Genomic DNA, 21178 nt, shown 5'->3' on the forward strand with positions numbered 1-21178 from the left:
TTCAACAAATGAGCCTCAGAAAACCTCAGCTAAGGAAACAGAATGGGAACGAGCCAGTTCAGCAATGGGATAACTAGTCAAAGCAGTTCTGGGGCTCCAGAGAAAGCATGTGGCCAAACAGATGGTCTTAGGCAAAGTAGCTTGAGAGGTTTCCACCTCTCAGAAGCGTGAATTCTTGGCTGCATTTACTTCTCATTGCTAGCCTTCAGTTTTACAAAAGCCCTGTTTATTGGTCTCTGTGCATAATGCAGATGGTACGTAAGCTTAGATTAATACTGGACATGTCATATTTCTGGTGTTCCATTAAGCTGGGTGGTTTTCACTCCCATGAGTGAGAAAACAACAAGCCATAGGGCCACAGAGAAACCGAGAAGATGGGTCCTACAATCCGTGTGAGCAGATGTCTTGTGGAGTTCAGGGAGGGAATTTAGAAACCTTCCCACGGTCTGATCCAGCGTTCACAGGAGTCCATGGAGCACAGCATAATATTTGGTTTTGCTGTGATTTATTTCATATAAAGAAACTTTTTTCTTCCCTTTTGAATAAAGGAGGAGCTCAGGGGCTTTTATGTCCGCCAGTTAAATGAACCTGGGAAGTACCATCATAAAAAAAGCATTATGAAGCACTCGAGCAGCTTGTAAATACTGAGGGTTTTATTTCCACTTCACATGGTCTCAAACAGACTCTTAAACAAGACCAGTTACAATTTAGTATGCCCAGAGATTTCCATGGTTTTTCCAAAACAAAGGAAGTTCTCAGTAAACGCTGTACATAGCCAGTTGAACTGCTAACAATAATTTAAAAACTCTTTTTTGTATAGTCAATGCAAGAATACCAACAATAAAAGTACAGTACAGGTAAGTTCACAACAATATTACAGTGAAACAGATTGACTCACATTTATGTGATGGTACAGTAGCAGTATGTACATGCACTAAAGTGCGAGGATCCAGAGGCATGCAAGTCAAGTATTGTAGGTGCATTTTACAGCTAACTCTGTAAGACTTTCTGAGGCATTCTTTTCTTTTTTTTTTACACATTTACTTGTGTTTACCTGTATTCCCCTCCATCTCAATTAATTACAAGTCTAGTGAACGAGCTTAATGGCTTTCTTCACTACTTAAAAGGTATCGCTTCAGACAGTTGAAGCATCTTTAAGAACCTTACCTTTAAAAACCGATAACACTGACATTAAAATAGAATAAAATTAAGACCCTAGTTTTACATGAAATTAAAAAAAAAAAAACCCAAAATACCCAAAACCAAAACTGAAAACGTAACAGTGCAAATATAACCAAAAGGCAGTCAGTATTTGGAGAGAGCGCGAGCATGTATTCAAATTCCCTTAAAACTTAATTTACATTTTATTTTAAATCTTACTTTATATCATTTTAACCCTTTTTTTGTTGTTTTTGTTAATATACTGTATGTAGAAAAGATGGAGACAAAAATAGTTTTCTCAGCTATGAAAAAAATTAAGTTATTACAGGCACATTAACTGTTTCATTCTAGAAACACCTCTGTTTCCCAGGTTGCACATTCAGCAGCTGTGTCTGAGAACATTCTTTGACCTCTCCAAGCGGACCTCCCTCCTTCATGGCAGAGACGGCTGGCGGGCGACCTGGCGGAGGCAAGGGTGGCCCACCCCGTTCCCGTGCGGAGTCAGGCCGGCTCGCCTCCCTGGCTGGGGGTCTCTGCCAGCAGCTCCTTGCTTCCGCACTCCTCTGAGGAAGTCAGGTCTCCGGTGGACTGCGACTGTGAGGCAGTAGGGGAATGTGAGGCCCATCGTGACGGTGGGCGCCGGTTCGCTGGTCTCTCTGGCCGGGAGAAGCAGGGTTGGAGGGACGGGGCTAGTGCAGAACAAGGCAGTTCCTTGGCAGCCAAGAGAGCAAAACAGCGGTTAGTGACTTGCGTTAGAGACTGTTGGGATGCGCCAAGAATTACACAACAAAACCACCAAACTAAAGCTAAGCGCGAGTCATGGGTGGGACAAAAGCAAGCAGCGAACGCCTGGCTGCGTGAGGGCTCCAGGTATCGGCATGTGTGTCCGTGATTTATGGAACAGGTAAGGAGACAATGAAAGAAAGAGGGTGAGTTGGAGTAGCTGACACACTTTCAATTGCTATTTGTCCTTGTGCTAGAAAGAGAAGAGTTGAAAAGTACATTTGCATAATAATTCAGGAAACTCCACTATTCAACACTTTAAGTGCTGACCTGGCATAAAAAGGCTAGGTTTGGCATTTGCAAGACAGGTGAAAAATCAACCACTGTCTCCTTTTTTTCGCCTTCAGAATTCAGACTTGACATGCAGGAGACTTCTTAGCACAGAATAATGACTACAGGGGTAGTCATGATCTCTAGCTGGGTTAAAGATGAGGCTTACCTACAGATTTCATTTTCTGGAACACCACTTCAACTGTCAGCTGCTGAAGCCTGAATTACAGGATTCAGAGGTACTCTTTGTTAAAGGCAACATTCACAGAAAACTGAAGAAATTGGAAATTTTATTCCTTCACCAAGTTTCCACTGTTCTGGCTTGGTTAGCTTGCCTTTGCAGTTAGAAACAATCTGCAGTTGTGATTTTTCACCCTGGCACTAAGTTGGTAATGCTTTTAATATTCATGGACTTCACTCAAAGTACAGTTGTGCTTCCTGCCTTGCTCTGAACGCTCCCTACATCAAGACGAGTGACTGTGGAAGCAAGTCTGTCTCATAGGGCCAAAAGCCAAACTTCTGAATTTCACTGCATACTTTGAGACTTATAAAAGCAAATGAGAGCAGTTTGCCAACATCTAGCAATGTGTACACCAAGCAGCAGTCACTGGAATGTTCAGGGGAGTTCAATCAAAACCAAAGTCAGAATGCAAACCAGTGATAAATGAAGAGAGAGACCAGAAATGATACAATGCAAAGGAAAAGCTGTGGCACAGTAAGACACAGGGATACCAAGGCAGCAGGGAGGCCAGGATTCAGCACACTGTTTCCCATGGAGAAGGAGAATAGTCACTAAGGGTGGAGAATATTGGAGTAGGTAACATGATGTGATTGACAGTGAACAAACAAGGTGATACGACATTGAACTTCTCAATTGCAGTGGAAAACCAAACACGAATGTCATAGGACAGAAGGACCAATTTTGGAGACATAGAGCAGAGGTATGAGAAATGGACCTGGTGACACCTATATTGTAGAGAGAGTGCATTGTTGGACTTGGGGAAGCCTCGGTGAAGGGTCAACTCAGGTTTTTTGGGCAGCATGCAACCAATGGGGTGATCTACAGCTGCACACCAGTGCTTGAGAAAGAGGTATGACCAGCTGCCCTCGGCACTCGAAGAGCACCTCAGCTTGCACCCGCTCCTCTCTGCATCCTCACTCCCCACCCCATCTCTGTGCCATTAGCTTCACAACCCTTGCTACAACAGCAGTAAGGCTCAAATGGAAATGGGTGCTAACAAAAAGATTGACTGTGTGTCCTTATTTCACCTTATCCCATTGTGCCTGGGGCAGCATATGGTCTGTGAAAGCTGCCACTAGACTCAGATTTGTTAAGAGAAATCCATCTGTGCAGCAACAGTCACGGGCAGCACAACACAGTGAATTGAGGCTATGAGATTTGCGGGTTTTGTCTTAGCCTCTTTCAAAAAGGAGGCTTAAAATGATATCTTTATAGTGCTGCTTGGTCCTGGCTGCTTTATCCTAGTTTCAGAGTCGTAAATCAGAGTTAGCACAGCGATAACAAAATTTATTTCCACTGATTCCTCCCCATTCAAAAGCCTCTCTCCAGCATGACCACAGATGTTGGTCAGCTTTTACCAAGCAGCAAGGTTAAGCTCATCTTATCTGTGATGTACACATGCCCAGCAGCACACAAGGCTGTGCTGGTGATGGATGTTGCCCCAGGGCCAAAAGTGACTGGCAGCATAATCGTATAAAGGCTGCTGAGTCAGTCACCCCCACCTGCAGTGTGGAAATCCAGCCATGACAAGGAAACTGCAGAATGGTTTGTGAAACCCCTCCTCCCTTACTACGTGTAGCTGTCATAGCTAGAAATGTTTTTAAAAGAAATAAATAACCTGTGGGTAATTTAGTTTGGTAGCTGTTCAGGGGTGTGGGTGGATAGGCAGCATTTCTTAGCCTGAGCACTGAAAATGGGCAAGATGATTTCAGCTTCAGTTTCTAGCTATTTCCTAAAACAGGCTGTCAGCCACCATGGCTATGTCTATATTAATAAATAAAAAAACCAGTTTTCTCTTCTCTCTAAGGCAGAATGGATGGTCACAGCTTATGTCTGCACAGTGTCTTCCCTCTACTTTGGCAACGGCAGCCACTGGACAGAACTGGGCCCAGAGCTGCTTAATGAGCAAAAGTGACTTTAGCCTTTAGCACCAGGCTGGTGCTGAAGCCCCTTCCCAGCCCTCTCCATCTGCTGCTCTAGCCAGAATTGGAGGGAAGGTATTCTGGGGCAGCCAGAAGCACTGCACAGTGCATTTGAAAAAAAAAAAAAAAATTGTCACAAATCAAAATCCCGGCCCAGCATTTTTGCATACCTTTGATACCTTTGTGTCAGTCTTAAATTTTGCCAATTTTTAAAAGCTTAGCAAAAAACCCCAACAGCACAAATTTTGACTTAAGTGTGACATCTTCCCAGCCAGTGCTGCTGCAGAACAGGACACAGCAGATGAGCTCCTGTCCTGAGCTCTTCCTGACTGTCCCATACAAAGAACCCCACAGGGATGTCAGGTGCGTGCTGATACCTCTGGAGTTGTGGCCATTTATTTCCCTCTGTTAACCCGCGTGCTCAAGAATGACCGCTTTCGGAAAGCTCTGGAAACAAGGTAGAAAGGACTTACAGCAGTGAGGCAGGCAGGGTTAGAGTCCCCAGGGGGTAGTTAATAAGACAGTTTGGTTCTGGACAGAACAGACAGAAAAGAAAAAGAAAGCAAGTAGGTTGGAAAGAACTGTTTTAATTGATTATTTTTTTAAAGTGAAGATTTCATGTCAGCAAGGAAGAAGTCCCCCGATGTTACTTCTCATTCAGATCATGTTACCAGTGTTATCACAGGGAAACTAATAATCAAAAATAAAAGCCAAGCCACTAGAAGAAAAAGACTTAGAAAGAAAGGAAGCAAACAAACCAACCATTCACAATCCTAGCACAGTTTTAGAAGTGGACATAGCAATAAACAAACCAAACATTTCTACTCAGCAGAGAAATATATCTGTTTTTCTTTGCCAACCTTGATTGGGCTAGGGAAAAACCACATTACTATGAGAGGAATAAAGCTGTATTTTTTTTTCCCTTCATTTGATTTCAAGAGAGAGTTTCTGCTTAGGAAATCTTAAACAAGAAAGAAAATGGATGTTATTGATTTTTGCTTACACTTCTGTTGCTCAGGTTTCATGACAACTCTTTGTCTCACCTTTCTTTGTTGTTTCTCTTCAGCAGTGATGCTGGATGGGAAACTCAAACTTAACCAAAAGCCTTTTAATTCTGTCTACACCTCCCCCTTTTCAACATTCCCCCTCCCATGCTGAATGGTTGAGAAGCAAGCCTGTGGCAACTGCTTTGCTCTGGCAGCAGAGGATGCAGCTCGCTCATCTGTGTGTCTGTGTGGATGGTCCATTCACAGTGCTGTCTCCAGAAATGCGTCTGACTCCCAGTCCAGGACTGTTGTGTAACCTCCATGATCTACACCCTTGCTAGTCATAAAAGCAAGAATGTTCCTAAAGCTCTTACACTGTTAGTTAGATAATGCTAACCTGCATTTTTAATAATAAAATGTATAAATCCTATGATACACATGTAAGATAGGGGTTTAGTGAATTAGCATGATAAGACACTAGTAGGCCACACTGTGTGGATTATGAATTTGCCTGTAAGCAGATCTGGGCAAGTCAGAAAACACGAAGTTATTGCTGCTCTGTATGCATATACACTCACATGCACATGCACTTGTACATTAATAGATAAATATATGAATTAGATTTCATATTTGCAGCAGGAATAGGAAGGAAATTATGTAACTAAACAAATCAGAAGCTCAAATTGAGGAAAAGTCACCAACAGGTGCTGCATACAAGTTTAAGTCTATAATATGCCATGGCTGTGGAGCCCAGAAGGTGTTTGGTGGTAAGAAGGGCACTTGGCCAGAAACCAATAGGTCAGAGGGAAGCAAAGCAGGGATCTACTGGAGGGTGCAAGCATTGTGTCAGCGCTGCTCCAAGCACAAACCTGCCTCCTTCAAGATCATAAATCCCTGAACAGCTGTGTCTGGCTTTGTATAAAATGTGCTAAGAGAATTTGTACAAAGTGTAATTTGTGTGGTCAGGGTAATCCACAAATAACCCAAGGCACCTGCAGAGTCTAAACGTATTTGTGGGTGGTTTTTTTTTGCAGCAAACCCACGCTTCCCTTGAGTACATCTTCCAGAGCACCACCTCAGTTAGGAAAAGCTAAGCTCATTGTGTGGATGCCCACCATTTTCCTTTTCAATCCACATTTCTGAGAAATGCCAGGACCAGCCAAAGAACAAAACCTGTGCATCTAGACTACAGTCATAACAGTCATGTAGGAGTTGCAAGGAGAAACAAGTCTGAGCTCTAGGGCTCATAACTCAAAAAAAATAGGCAAAAGATATTGAGAATTCACAAAAAGCAGCAATTTTCTGCCAGTTTGATGGTCAATGAGTTTTTGCTAAATAGCATTGACCCAAATCTCTCTGTGCATCAAACTCAGGTACTGTTGCTAGTTTGTGTTTTGCCAACAGCAATTTGTGATGATGTGGGATGACATCTATCTACCTATATTTGAAATCTGAGGCAGTTAAAAGATACAGGAGGAAATCAAGAGTTTCCAGGGTTATCTTGAAAGCAAAGCTGAATTGAACTTGTCAGAGTACAACACACTTCCTAATACAGACCAGTAGTGTATTTCCAATATTTCAAACTAAGGACAAAATACAGAGACAGCTGGAAAAAGTCAAATAAATGAAGCAGCTTCCCACCTTTATTCACTCTGAGGTTTGTGCACAAAGACCACTTTCACTCACTAGTATTTATAATGCGCATGTGGTTTCTTTTCTTTTCCTTTTTTAACTGAAAAACTTCCCTGCTTATATCTGTTTGAACTGCACATAGGGAATAAATCCTTAAGTTTGGATTGTCTGTTAGGAAAAAAAGATTACATCCTCTGAGCAATGCCTACAAAAAAGGAACTGACTGTACAATGAGAACCCACTAGGACAAGGAAAACTGCAGACCAAAGGTTTCAGCACTCAGGTCCTCGGAAATCCTTCACTCCAAATGTTGAGTTAGAAAGCAGGGTTTGAACCTTTCCTTTTGAGGTATCTGAGGCGGGGGAGTAGGAGTCTGCCCAGCAAAGGCAAGGTGGATGTATGGGGTGTGCAGGGGTCAAGAGCTGCTTCCCTGGAGCCAGGGCTCACCACAAGACTAGGGTGCTGAAGGGGCAGCACAGGGCAGAGAGGATGAGGAGCACTTGCCTCTGCCCTGGGGACTGTCACCAACCAGCAGTACACAACCCTTTTCATGACTATACCAGAAAGGCAATATATGCATGTAAGAGCTGGGCATAATTCAGCTTTTCTGGGCTTCTTAAGAGTAAGACTCTCAAGTGCTCTCAAAGGTCCACCAGAAACCTGAGGTTTAAATACTGAAAGCTTTCATCCATCATTACACCTTCTTTTTTTGTTGATTGCTGTTGCACCTGAGACTGACCCCCAACATCTGGGCCCACTTGCTGAGACAGATAATGACTCGACAAAATATCAGCAAGGAATTCTGAAACACTAAATAGCTATCTGTCTAGATTAGTTGATTTTATGTGTATTTTTTGCTTTTTGTTATTTTTGTGAGGCAGCAGCAGTCAGTACCAAACATCATGCCATTCAATCACATTCACAGACCTGAGCCAAACTTAATCAGGTACATTCAGAAAAGATATGCTGAAGGGCCTGGAGTTTTGCTCCGGGGTACTGTAGAGACTATTTTTCACACAAACTTGTTAAGACCTATTCTTGTGTAGGAGAATGAATCTACCTTTCCTTCCAGCATAAAAAATTTATTCATACCTAGTGTTTCTAGAGCATCTGTAACATGTGGTGTATTTTGTGACAGAAAACCCTTATCCCAGCCATTCATGGAAGAACCATTTTTTTATCCCATAAAGGATAAAACTCTTCAGATGCTTTCAAGCCAAATAAGCTGCCAGGATAGAAATTCAATTCTTTCATGCATTCTTCAGTGACTAATCCAAAGTTTCGTGACTGGAAATTGCTGGTGGTACCAGGACAAGACTAGGATATTCACTGTAAATACTCAGTAGGACTGCAAGAGATCTCATAATACATTTGCTCAAAGAAGAGTGCACTTAGCTATAGGAGGAAAAACAAGCAAATTCATTACCTCTATGGACCCTGGATCTACTTTGACAATTTCTCCTGTGCTGTTGTCATTGCTAAGATTTGGTGGGCTGTGTGAAGGTAGCCTTCTCTCTTCCTTTAAGGCATGCTCCAAAAGTTTCTTATTCAAGATTCTGGCAGCATTTTCTGCAAGTGTGTACCCTGGAGGAGCAGATAAGTCCTGCCTAATACTTGTCACCTCAGATCCTTCTTCCTTTTGTGTCTCTGTCCCCAGACGGAGAGGACTGGGTGATCTGCCACGGGCATTTGTACATGGCTCCTGCAATGTGCCCAGTTCTGGTCTGGGTTCTGCTGACCTGGACCGGCTGCCAGATCTGGGGCATTTTTGGAAGGTCTCATGAAAGATGGGGCTATGGTCAATGATGTTGAACAAACTGGACAGGCCATCGTTGATAGTGGTGTGGACAGGACTCTCCCGTGTGGTAGTTGATCGAGCCCAAGCAGACTCACTGAATCCCTTCTGAGGTGTGCCAGGCAAAGTCCGGTTATTTGGTTGGTCTGACTTGGGAAGGACTTTCCTTTGCAGCTTTGGAGAGCCATATTTGGGGGAGCAGCATGTGCGTTCAAACTTAGCCTGGACCTTTTCAATGACGGGGGTCACCTGCCTGCTTCTCAGGCTTCTGGATGGTGAGGAGACAGGCGTGGACCCCCCCTTTGGTGTCAGACACTTGTGTGGACTGCTGGTGATACTACGCAGGGTTTCCGTCTGCAAGCCAACGCTGATGGTCTGGGTGGTCTGTGTCCCTGTCGTTCTCATGCCGTTGGTTTGGCACGCCGTGTCCTTAAACTGAGGCTCCGTGGAGTTGGAGCGTATTGCGTTCCGGACAGAGAAAGCGACCTCCTTCATGTCATCACTCATGTTCTTGGACATCTCCAAGCTGTGCAAGGGTGAGGCAAAGCCCACAGTAGTGCAAATAGGACGTTCAATGGGATGAAGACCGTTCTCCAGAAAATCTTTATGGTGTTTGGCCAGGTCACAAGGCCACCTTCCAAACATGTCCGAGGAAGCGCCTTTTGCCTCAGTGCCGTTCCCCATAGCTTTGGTCACAGAAAACAGGAAGTCTGGCTCAGCCTGGTTTTTCCCTTCACTGCCAGCTATCACTGAGTTATCGAACCTACGGACAACCGGTGGGCTGTGGAATACCCGCACTCCCATTTTGTCAGTAACACTGTGACTCCTCACTGGCTGCTTCTGGCAGTGCTCTGGGCTGGTCATGGTGTTGGTGGTCATAGTGACACTGGTGGTGAGGTACCATGAGGATGCCTGGAATGGATCTGAAGCAGGATCATTCCCAGCTTTTCCAATTTCTGTCCTTTCTGCCCAACCCTCTGCAGGCTTCTCAGCTGCCCCACCATGGTTCCTAGTGTTACTGTAATCCCAGTTTTTGTTGAACTCCTCAATGTATTTCAGATCATCAGGAGACAAGGGAGGCGTTATATCATCTTTGCTGCCAGATGAAGGCAAATTTTTTTCTGGTAGAAATGGAGAAATATCCATCAGGCGCTGAAATTCGGACATGGAAGAAACGGACATTGCCCTGAAGAGAGGAACACAAGAGGGTCACTCATATGCCTGGAAATTGTTGCAGAGTAATTTATTTTCAGCAGCAAACTCTGGAAACCAAACATTCCCCATCTGCTTACATACAAAACCACTTCAATCATTGAATCATGGACTGTCCTGAGTCGGAAGGGACCCACAAGGATCATCCAAGTCTAACTTTTGGTCCTGCAGAGGATAGCCCAGAAATGACACCATGTGCCTGAGAGAATTGCCCAAAGACTTCCTGAACTCTGGCAGGCTTGATACCACGACCACTTCGCGGGGGAGCCTGTGCCCATGTACCCTCGTGCCCATGTACCCTCTGTGTGAAAAACCTTTTCCTAGTTTTCCTTCCTTTAGGCCCTTCTTTCATTTAAGTGCCCTTTTATTTTCATTGAAATACCTGTGAACACAAACATCTGTGATGTGCCATTAAGGTTTAGCAGAGGTTCTTAATTTACTGCTTTCTCATGGATTTCTGCTAGACAAATATCTGTAAAGTGGAGCAGTAGGATGCATCTCAGAATGATACCATTCACAGGAAATGGGTCTTTGTCACAATACGAGGCACACTTTTCAAAGCAAGTGTAGAGTATTTCTGACCTGCTGGGAAATCATCAGGTCTACCCCCACTCCTGAGACAGCCCAGGCTGCACAGCTGGTATGCAGTGATGTGGGACATCCAGCAGAAATGCTGCTACATTGAACTGGCTTGGTGAGTTGAGCTCCTGCTGCAATTTAACCAAGGGAATCTCTCTAAGTGATAATGCTGAATCCTTGGCTCTCCCACATTTTACTAATTTGTACAAATCACAGGCATTCAGATAAGTTATCCTACTGCTTTATTTTAAGAACAAAAAATTTTGAATGGGACTAAATAAAAATGCAAATGAGTGTAGTTATCAGAGTTGGTTCAATGAGGTCACACTGAGAAGTTGAGAAGTCAGCAAGCAGTGGTTTCCATGGATCAGTGATCCAAAGGATACAGCCAAGTCACACTGTGAGTTTTTAATCAAGAGCTCCTGCTGCAGTTTGGGTGTGTCTCTGTTAGGGATTCAGGTGAGTACGGTTTCTAAATGGATCTCCTAGTCAGATGCTCTGGTTTGCATCAGGAGGGCAATCTCAGAGAGCACAGGCTTCATTCCTTTGAGACGAAAATGAGCTGGAAGATGCTCTCCAGAAGTACAACTAATGCATTCTAGAGTTAGGTGGGTATTCAACCCATGGGATAAGACCAGAACCAGTCCAAAGCAAAATATCCCTGACATGCAGCAGCATATCATGCCCTCAGCACCAAGTGTTTTCCTTTACATATGAATGTCTGCAGTGTGTAGTGCACTGCTTGCTAAGGCAGGCGTAGATTTCACTGTAAGCTGCAGCTTCATGCACTTTCACAGAGTTTGCTCTTTGTCCATGACAGCTGAATGTGGCCCAAGTTAATCAGAGTAGAACTGAAGCATATTGAGACAAATCAATCCCTGTGTGAATCCATTAATCTGCAGGCTGTTTAGGAGGTGGCATGGCTGTGTCCTGGGGCTGTGGCTTGGATGCAGAGAGTTACAGCTCCAGCAGCTGAGTATTTGCTGGGCTTTCCTCTGCAAGTTTTACTCACCTTTGAAGATTTCCTTTGTGTGTTTCTTCCTCCTAAATGAAAACAGAAATAAGCAGGATAAGTTATTTCTAAGGGTGTTGGTGGCATTAGCTTATGGGTACTTTGTCATTCTCTTCCTTTTAGTTGCACCAGGTATGTTTGTATCTAAAAAGTGTCTGATTTTCTCTCTGATATAGATTCCTTAAGTGCCAGTGGGAATATTCTTCACTTTGTACATAGGCAGAAAAGTGGGCAATCCCATCAGGATAACACAATGCACAGGTAAAGCCAGTATGCCAAATCTACAACAGCTTTGAACTTTTATATTCTCATGCAATGACAAATAGATGCAGGCCAAAAAAGGCTTTTTTTTCCACAATATATTGTTTTGGACTATATATTTTTGAGCAACCTTTTTCTGTGGAGGCAATCTACTCTATGCTAAAGGCCTAGCTGAAATAAGAGATAAACTGAGATTCTTTGACATAATATTTCATTTTACATTTTCTAGGACCCAACAAGTGGCAGCAGTTGAAATTCTTTAAGCTTGATATATTAAATGTGTGGAAAGACTTGCTTGTTTCATAGATGGAATACCTACAGCTTGCTAACAGCATTAAGATGTTTTTACGGCAGTTATTTTTCTATGACAATTCCCATAATGAGTTGGGGTTTAAAATAGCTACTTCTGAAGCATTTGCTCTACAATTATTCTAACTGTTTACTTATATTTCTAAGTAACTACAGAGAATACAAAATAGGATTGGGGAAAAAAAAAGAGCATTGGTACTGTACATATTCTATTTGACCTCATGAAATCAAGAACATTACCAAAAGTGCATTTTAAATTTGGATTGTTTAAAAACAGCACTGCTTAACTCAGCAAATACCTTTCTGGTATTTATCCCGGGTCAGGGAAAAAAAATAGTAGTAAACTGATCCTCCCTGCATTCACTGCGGTATAATTCTGGAATAACGTCGGTGGCTTCAGTGGAGTTACTGCAGAGTAAATCTGACCTAACTGAATGCATAATGAGGGTGAAAGTGGATTGACTTCTACTGCAGTCAGTACCAAAAAGAAAACAGAGTGGAAGGTAGAGTCAGCAAGCTGCAGTTGACTCTGTGCATCCTCAGTTAAGCTACTCATTAAACTCCAATCAGTCTCGCTTCAGCAAACCATCTGAGGGAAAATTACTTTGCCCAGGTTTCCCTAAAATATGCTTTGAAGGAAAGAAGCTATGCAAATAGCACCAAGGACAAATTTTGCTGCCCACCCTTTTGTTAATGCTGGTAATATCTGAAAAACAGAAAAGGGAAGAGAGATTTTCTCTGAAAATCAGACTGAATTTGAAGGAATGGGAACAGCAAATCAAAATTAAGCACAAAACTTAGTGTCACCAACATTTTTCACTAAGCACTTGGATATGTATGAAAAAAGGCTAAGAAATAATAAATATGGGGTCCCACACTACCAGCAATACACTTATGGCACTGAGGGAAGAAAATCTAGCTGGAACACATAGCTACCTACAGCTATGTAACAAGGACAGTAACATTTCTTGCCTCTGTAAATCTTTTTTTCTCTTCTTCCTCTCAAAGAATTTGATTTCTCAATCCTTCAGTTTTGTATCAGCATTTGGGGACAGGGACGTTTGGTTTCACCGAGAAACAATGTAAAGAAACTGTGAAGACCTGAAACTGATGAAAATAAGCCTGCCACAGTGGAGGACACAGACTTCATTTGCCATTTCCTGCTGCCATCTTTTAGCACTGTGTTTTATATCTTTATAGCTTTACGGTGTGACTTCAAGGTAGGTACTTTGCTGATAAATAATTTTATTTTTTTAACATCTCACTTACTCATGCTGACCTGCTCAGAAGGCAATCACAGCAGAAGTGACAATCAGAAGTGCCTCTCTACAGCACTTACTGCTTTACTAACAAAGTAAAGCCCATGTTTCTTCATAAATATGTATCAACTTATAATTGGAATAGATTTAAGACCTTCTAAGCCAATATGTTATGTCAAATATAGTTCTCATACATAACATAAATGGCCATAAGATGAATTAATCTTTGGGACCTTCAGGCTGGCTCCTAGTTGTCAGGTGACTGACACTGGTCTAATCAGCTTATAAGAAGGAATGAAAACTTGTCCGTACGAAATTTACTACTGGGTAACCATAAGCAGTGCCTGTGACACAATATCTCACTTCCTACAGCAGGGAAGCTGTACTGATACTGACAGAAGAGATAACATGACAGCATGATAAAATGTAGAAGAGCTCATACTTCTGTTAGTCCAGTCAAGAATTTCTCCCGCTCCAGCTGCCGAGAGCGATGTTCATCAGGCTCGTCGGGGGAGTCGAGGGACAGTGATTCCAGGAAGAGGTTTTCTGTGGCGCTGCACCGGTCGCTCTCCTTCAGCTTGGACAGCGACCGCTCGTCAAACTGAATGGTGTCGGAATCAGAGTAGGACCTGGACCCCATGGAACGGGGCACGCGGAGGTTCCCCTGCGGCGTAAACGGCCGGCGGCTGCTCTCGCTCGGGTCACACATCAAACCCCCTCCTCTCCGTGGGCTCGCTTCCTTCTGGAGCTGGAGACAAGGCAGATCAAAAGGCACAGCAATTACTTCTGCAGTGTATGGCATTTGGCAGAACTCATCCTTCCCCAGGAGCATTTGGCAGAACTCATCCTTCCCCATGCTCTGGGGATTACAGCCCTGCCCCAGGGGTGCACCTCCAAGGGACACTGGCCTTACTTTACTGGTTGTTCCACAAAGGGAGACTTCTCCAGAACTCTGATACCATTACTCATGGGATTTTGGGTGACTAAATGTGTATATGCACAGTTTTGCTTATTTACATGTATATGTATACATATACACACACTGAGTATATATATACGTACAAAATAATGCATCTGTCTGTAATCTGGTTTTAAAGAAACAAATCAACACAGACTGTTATTTAAAAGCAATCTTGATAGCAGTACAAGTAGAAGCTGATGGAAGGGTGAGCCATTGCCTTCTCATCAAAACAAAGACATTTTTCTTCTGCTCAGCAACACAAAGATTGTGCTTTTATGTATATCTCTTGTTTCCAGAGGTGGAAAATTATGCTTAAAAAAACCCAAAAGCTTTGTTTTATAAATGGCCTAGCCTGAATGCATGGCTGGAAAGTTGAGTATTTGTACAGAACAACACTGTCAAAGGGATGAATTAGGCATGCAGAACATGTTCAAAGAAAATGTGTGTTTATAGAAGGGGCATCAAAGCCATTAACTCTACACTTTTCAAAAACTGGTGAAGAGAGGATGAACAATTACGGAAATTGCCAATATTAAAATTAGATTATGTGATCAGATTCTCTTTTAATTGTAAATACAACAGGATGGATGAAGTAAGTGATAATTTCAAACATGATAAATGACCGTAGGAATCTGATAAGAACTCTAATGTTTCGCTAGAGCAGCATGTTAAGATCAGTGACAATAAATTGAAAATGCAAGTCATTCATTAGGGCCCTGGAAACTGAAAACCTACAAAACATATTCATCTTGCTGCTTGTGTTTGGAAAAATAAACAGACATTATATTGCTCAATTAAGACCAAACCATTTTAGGTCTCAAATGATTAAATTTACATTTGAGCTGAAAACAGTGAGATTTTTCCTTGATTCAGGTCTACAGAAAGGGAAATGCATCTTCAGTGTTTTGCTCATGATATACAAAACCTGAAACAGTTTTATTAAAAGGAGTGTCCTATAAAGGCAGGGGGTGGAAGATATATATCAAGACATCCTGGAGGCCATTCCTGAGCATATGAGCAAGATTCAAAGGAAGGAGAAATGGTAATTACATGCTTTTTTTTATAGATAGCTCAAATTACAAGCCTTTCAGAGTTTTAGGGATCCTATAAGGACAATGTTCTGGAAACATTTATGGGAGAACAGTAGTGATACTGCCTTACTCTCTGAACCTCAGAGAGCTGACAGGAGAATTAAAGTGACAAATATTGTCCTAACTTTTTAATAATGGCTAATAATTTTGAGTCCCCGTGTGTTTATACCTTTAAATACACAACTTTTCATACAGGTGATCTTGTGGGTTGAAATATTTGTCAGTGTGCTCTGTGTGCAATTAGCTTTAGGAGTACAGGGGAGGGAGAGTGTCTAAGGGAAAACGAAGTGACAGAGTACTTAAAAAGAAAAAACAACAACTGTGAGCTCTGAGGAAAGTAGGTCACCACATTTTTTCTATGTGAGCAGTATTCCCATCACCATCCAGAGTAAAGTACTTTATATATTTTATACATTGGTGTGACTTCCCTCTTATCATACATGTATTATTCAGGAGCTGTGTGAAAGCAGACTGGCATAAAGCATTAGAATGAAATGTGGCACGCATGCTTCTGCTATCTCTTAGGCTTTGTTTCAAACATACACAGCGGTGTAGTCTCCTCATCCTTAGTGTATTGCCATACATGGAATACACACACCAAAACCCTGGGGAGTAGGACTTCAGAGATATACTAATTGTTTCCATATAAAGCAGGGCATGACTGCAATCTGAGAGAATATTCAACTAAAAGCTTGCAAATATTTGGAAGCTTCCTGTCACACAGGGAAATGTTTGATTATAAGCAAAGATGGAGTTATGAAGTTTTGTAGGCAGGTAGCCAAGACTTCAAATGCTGTTTCTGGTCATTTAGTCCTCTGAAGTTAGCTTGATATAATATTTTTTATTTCCCCTATTCATTGCCAATTCTGTGGACAACTCTGTTGGTACAGTACATGTATAGATAAAGCCCAGAGGTTTCATAAACATAAGAAAAGGAATCAGTTCCAGCACTAGCTAAGAGCTATTTTGTAGGCTCTCCCAGGATGACACTGAGAGGTTATGTCAGGTTTTAAGAGAATTAAAAGCTAGGTAACATTAACAGGGATTTTTCTGTGGCTTCCTTCAATGTGCCCCATTCCCAGGGAATGGAAAAAGCAGTCTTTAACCAGGTTAAGTCCCTCAAGCTATTGAGGATATACCTAAAACCCCACAACTTATAAGGATGGGAAAAGAACCACCCAAAGAGGTACCAGTGACTCTTCAAAGAAAAGTTTCTGTCTATGTTCTTAGTATATTGGAAAATTTTCTGAGGGTTTTTTAATTTTCATTGTGCATGAAGAATCCATAGGAGGTAGTTTGGCCACTACAAGCCAACAGTTAGAAACCAGCCCAGTCAAGAGAGAACTAACTAATCACCTTTTGCCACTGAACTTTGCCTATGAGTTTTGCTATAAGGCTCACAGGCTCTGATGATTTTAACTTAGGAGATTAACTTAGGCTTTAACTTAGCACTACTGTGTTGCATTATAAAGACTAGCTCCAAAAGCTGCATGAAGTACACACAAACCCCCTCAGATATATAGGAGATTAAAAATTTGAGGATATTGTTTGCTGATATTTTGAAATTTAGAAGCTCAAAAATCACCCTTCTTGGTCTAAAAAACCTTCATATGGGTTTGGCACTGCCCATTTAGACCTACACTTTCAGCACTGATTTTAGAAATATACACATGAGCATGGGATTTTCCTAAGTGCTTCTCTGTGGGTTTAACAGCCACAGCTCAAAACAACATTTAGTCTTGTACTCATAATATTTCCAGCCTGGTGTCTTTTCTTTAACTTCTTGTTGCAGCCCTGACATGGGAACATGAGACACAGACAATGAATCCTTTGCAAAAATTTGTCATGAAGTTATACTGGGCTTTCATTGCTTTAAACCTGTGAGGCCACTCTGTGCTTTTCTCAAGTATAATGCTCTCTAAAGGGCATGCACAGGTCTGGTGTGGTTCCATTTTGCTGTCCTGAGGACAAAAAGCATTCAGTTAGTTGAGGACCCTCAATTTCAGTTGTTTCTCTTGCTTTTCCTGGAATGCATGACTCAGAGTTGAACAATGTTCAGACAAAAGCGGTGTTTTAACTCCCCCTCATAAAACTTTATTTTTTGTGCTGCTTCCAGACTGATAATAAATCCCTTAGGTATTATTTGTCTCTAATACTAAGCAGATGAAAATACAGATAGGCATGAAAACAAGGGGGTAGGTATGCATTCCCCAAATTTGCAAATGATAACAGAGGTTTGCACAAAATTCATGTGGCCAATATTGTTCTGAATATTTAGTACTGGTAACTGTGTTTGTTATCAATCAGGGCTCTTCATGTTAACCCCTGTGCTTCTTTGCCAGAGAAAAAGAATTCAGTTGAGACTGAATAGTGGCAGCAGCTGCATCTTTGGTGGCTAATCCACAGATGAACAGCCTCTTTTGGCAAGAAGCTGTGTACCAAATCCTGAGTAACTCTGTGGGTTGAGTGTTATAGCGCAGAGATGCACTAAAGCTTTCAAACAGAATGTGACCATGCCTATCCAGGGTTATTGAAATGAGGAAATGACCTCTAACCTAGAGCTGGTTTCTCATAAGTGGTCTTTTATAGGGATTACGAACATTTTCCTTTCACTCCATTGTGCATATAAATTGTTTCATAATATGAGAAACATTGATGTAGCCAAGGAAGAAAAATCATTCCCGTGCTGCTTCTTAATGCTATCCCTTGAGCTTCCCCTGAGTGTAGTAATGGTACAATGGCCTCATTCTTTCAGACAGGCACTGCTCACCCAAGATGACTCCTTACCTGACGGCTCCTTACCTGCTCTATCCGCCTGAGCAGCTCCTTCTTTTGACGGTCCCACTCCCGCCGGTCTCTATCAAGCCTGTCCAAGAGCTCCACCTTTTCCCGGTTCCAGTTCTTCTCACTGTGCTGGATTTGCCAGCGGAGGTCCATCACCACACTGTGACTGTCAGCCAGAAGCTTCTTGTGCTCCTCTCTTTCCCTTTTAAAAGCTCCCTTTGCATCTGAACTGAGACCTGTTTCTCCGGAGGTGTTCTCACTCTTCCCTTCCAGCTGGCAATAAAGTCAAATGTTACTAGGATGTTAAACTTCCTGCAATAAAAACCTGTGCCTGACAATAAATTAAAGACCTAACTACCAAAGGTAGTGGCAGAATAATAGCAATTATTACATCTTAGGACCTCAATGAATGATCAAATATGTTCAGAGTGGAAAAAGTTTTAAAATCAAGACAGTGAAAACTACAGGGAATAACTTCTCAAACCCTTCCAGTTCATGCTCTTAAGGCACCAGTTATGATCTTTCTGATGGGAATATAGGTAACAGTAATGAAGGAAACATGGAGATAAACTCCAACCTCATCATTATCTCTGAGACAATTTCCAGGACAATGTCCTCAGCTACTGCTCTGCTTTTGAGCAGTACACTTTTGAGCAGTGCACTCAGTGCACTTGAAACCTAAGGACAATGAATTCACCTCCCAAAGAGGCTTATCCCACAACAACCCTCAGCAGTGGTGCTCTTGTATGACTCTCCTGCCTTCCGACAAGAGAAGGTGTTAGCAGCAGCAGCAGATGCACCAAGATCATCGCCCCCCATCTCTGAGATTCTAGACTCTAAACTGGTTTCAAGGGCAATTATCTGATGCCACCTTCCTTCCCTTCTTCAATTTCATGATCAGGGGTTAGCTTAAACAGATCAGAAGAGCTGGCCCAAGGTAATAGATTCATAGGAAAATATAAGCTTCATGGGGTGTCTGGAAGTCTCTAGTTGAACCCTCTCCTTTCAGCATGGTACACTCTGAGGTCAGAATGGGTTGTACAGGACTTTGTTCAGGTGGATCCTGAAAAACCTCCAAGTGCAGAGATTGTACAACCTCTCTGGTCAAGCTGGACCAGTGCTGGACTGCCCAGTGCTGGGCCAGAGGGAGAAAGTGCTCAATTGTTTTGTGTAAGTTCAAGTGAGTGAAGTATTTATCCTTGGAATCTGACCTTCTGTTGACAGCTCAGTAGATGTGTGTGTGACTCAGAATGGGATCCATCTCCATCCCCTAGCTCTGCAGGTGAAATGGAGTGAAAAGCAGTAAAAACTCATTTCCACCTCTGGAGTTACTGTTGTCCTCAAAAATGAGAGGCAGCAGGTCTGCTGGGAAGCATATTCCTCTAGCAGGAGAGAAGGACAACACTTTCACCTTGTCCTATGTGGAAAATAAGCCCAAACTTTCTGAGTAAAAAAAATTCAGACTGGATTCAAGTAATTTCTGGAGCAGCCTCCGCAAGCAATTGACTGAGAGATTATTGCTTACTTAAATTGTACTGAGCTGCAGGGAACATCCTGTTACACCCACTTGCAGTGACAGGGAAATCTTAAAAACACTGGCATCTTCTACCACTAATTTTCAGAGTCCAGTTGTTTTCTTTCAAGTGACCGAACAACCAAACAAAAAGATCTGTTTTGAAAGAGCAGCATTCTATTTTAACAAAGTCAACATGACATCATCTTTCTCACATCATATGATACATGATATGATATATTATATTCCCCCCAGGCATCCTGAAGCTGGACCATTGGTCAGAGTCCTAGTGAGGGACTCCCATATCCTTAGTGGGCCCCATGTCCTCAATGCAAATTCTCAAAGCATACACAGGGTTTTGCCCTTAACACTAACTCCCTAACAAGTAACACCCATTGCCCACTAATTACCAAACGTTGTATATTATTTCCAGTGTAGCAGTGGAGGTAGCAAAGAGCCTGGTAAAAGCCCCAGAAGGAAGGGTGGAAACCCCTGAGCAGGAGAGGCAGCACCGTCCTGGTGCCAAACACCAGCCAAAGTGGCAGCCTGGAAATTTAGTGCCCATGCAAAGGCAAAGTATGAAAGCTTGGCTGTTCTGTGGTCAGAATTTCTCCAAGTTTCATTCTTTGTTGTCATCTTGAGCTTAAGGTAAATCTGTCACCAGGATATTTTAGAAGGAGCCAAAACAGGAACTGATTTTGTTTCCTTTTTAAAGTGATACAGTGTTCAGAAATGCTGGTGCACTGCGAAGCAGTGAAACTAAGAATTTGAATCTTCTGGGAGAAGACTCTGCTAAAAATGAAAGCTGCCTCCTTCATTCTAGGAAAGCAGCCCACAGTACCTGGGCAGGAAAAGCAGCGCTCACATCTCAGCTCTGCGTGTCACAGTGAGCCTCTAAAATTTAGTAAATCCTTCTAAATGTACCACCCTTCCAACAGTGAATATTTTTATTCTGTTTTACTTCTGCAGAGAAGCTCTACGATTTTTCTCAAGATCCGAATTTACTAATTCTCTCACCCCTTCCCTCTTCAATGTGTAAAATAAGAGTTTTTATGCCATCAGCTTTGAAAATCAATTCTCGTGGGTTATTTTGCTGATTTGTTTTTATGCTGCCTCAGAAATAGTAAATCTTCTGTGAACTGCCATACATGACACTGAAGCATTTGGCACCAGGTTTTATACAAATACTTCTAACAGTATCCCATGGCAGGTAGCAAGAGCTTTCTCTTCCATCACTAACCAGTAGCTTTGAACAGCTGGTTTAATATCAATATATTGATCTATCACTTCAGTGTTGTTGAATCACTCTTTTCTCTGCTATAAATCAAATACTGCAGTTGTTACATACCAAGGCACAGTGATGAACTAATTGTGAGCATGCCAACCACAAGACATTTTTCTCTCCAA

The 21178-nt window shown here is 42.3% G+C and overlaps 1 protein-coding gene across 10 annotated transcripts in view; it reads right to left on the reverse strand.

The window, feature by feature from the left end:
* Nucleotides 1-631: 631 nt before the first annotated feature.
* The window catches only part of MTCL1 (microtubule crosslinking factor 1), a 101424-nt gene continuing 80877 nt past the window's right edge, over nucleotides 632-21178 (reverse strand). For 6 of the 10 annotated variants that reach the window (XM_038162607.1, XM_038162598.1, XM_038162587.1 and 3 more), the window contains 5 exons: nucleotides 18277-18531; nucleotides 13865-14170; nucleotides 11594-11625; nucleotides 8422-9976; nucleotides 632-1872 (listed from right to left, as the gene is read on the reverse strand). In XM_038162607.1, the coding sequence (XP_038018535.1) occupies nucleotides 1663-1872; nucleotides 8422-9976; nucleotides 11594-11625; nucleotides 13865-14170; nucleotides 18277-18531 (2358 nt within the window). In that variant the 3' untranslated portion in view covers nucleotides 632-1662. Of the gene's footprint in view, nucleotides 1873-4850; nucleotides 4909-8421; nucleotides 9977-11593; nucleotides 11626-13864; nucleotides 14171-18276; nucleotides 18532-21178 lie in introns of all 10 variants that reach the window. The other 4 variants (XM_038162626.1, XM_038162617.1, XM_038162559.1 and 1 more) reach the window with 2 other exon arrangements.

Source organism: Motacilla alba, chromosome 2 (assembly GCF_015832195.1).
Source record: "Motacilla alba alba isolate MOTALB_02 chromosome 2, Motacilla_alba_V1.0_pri, whole genome shotgun sequence".
Classification (NCBI taxonomy): Eukaryota; Metazoa; Chordata; class Aves; order Passeriformes; family Motacillidae; genus Motacilla; species Motacilla alba.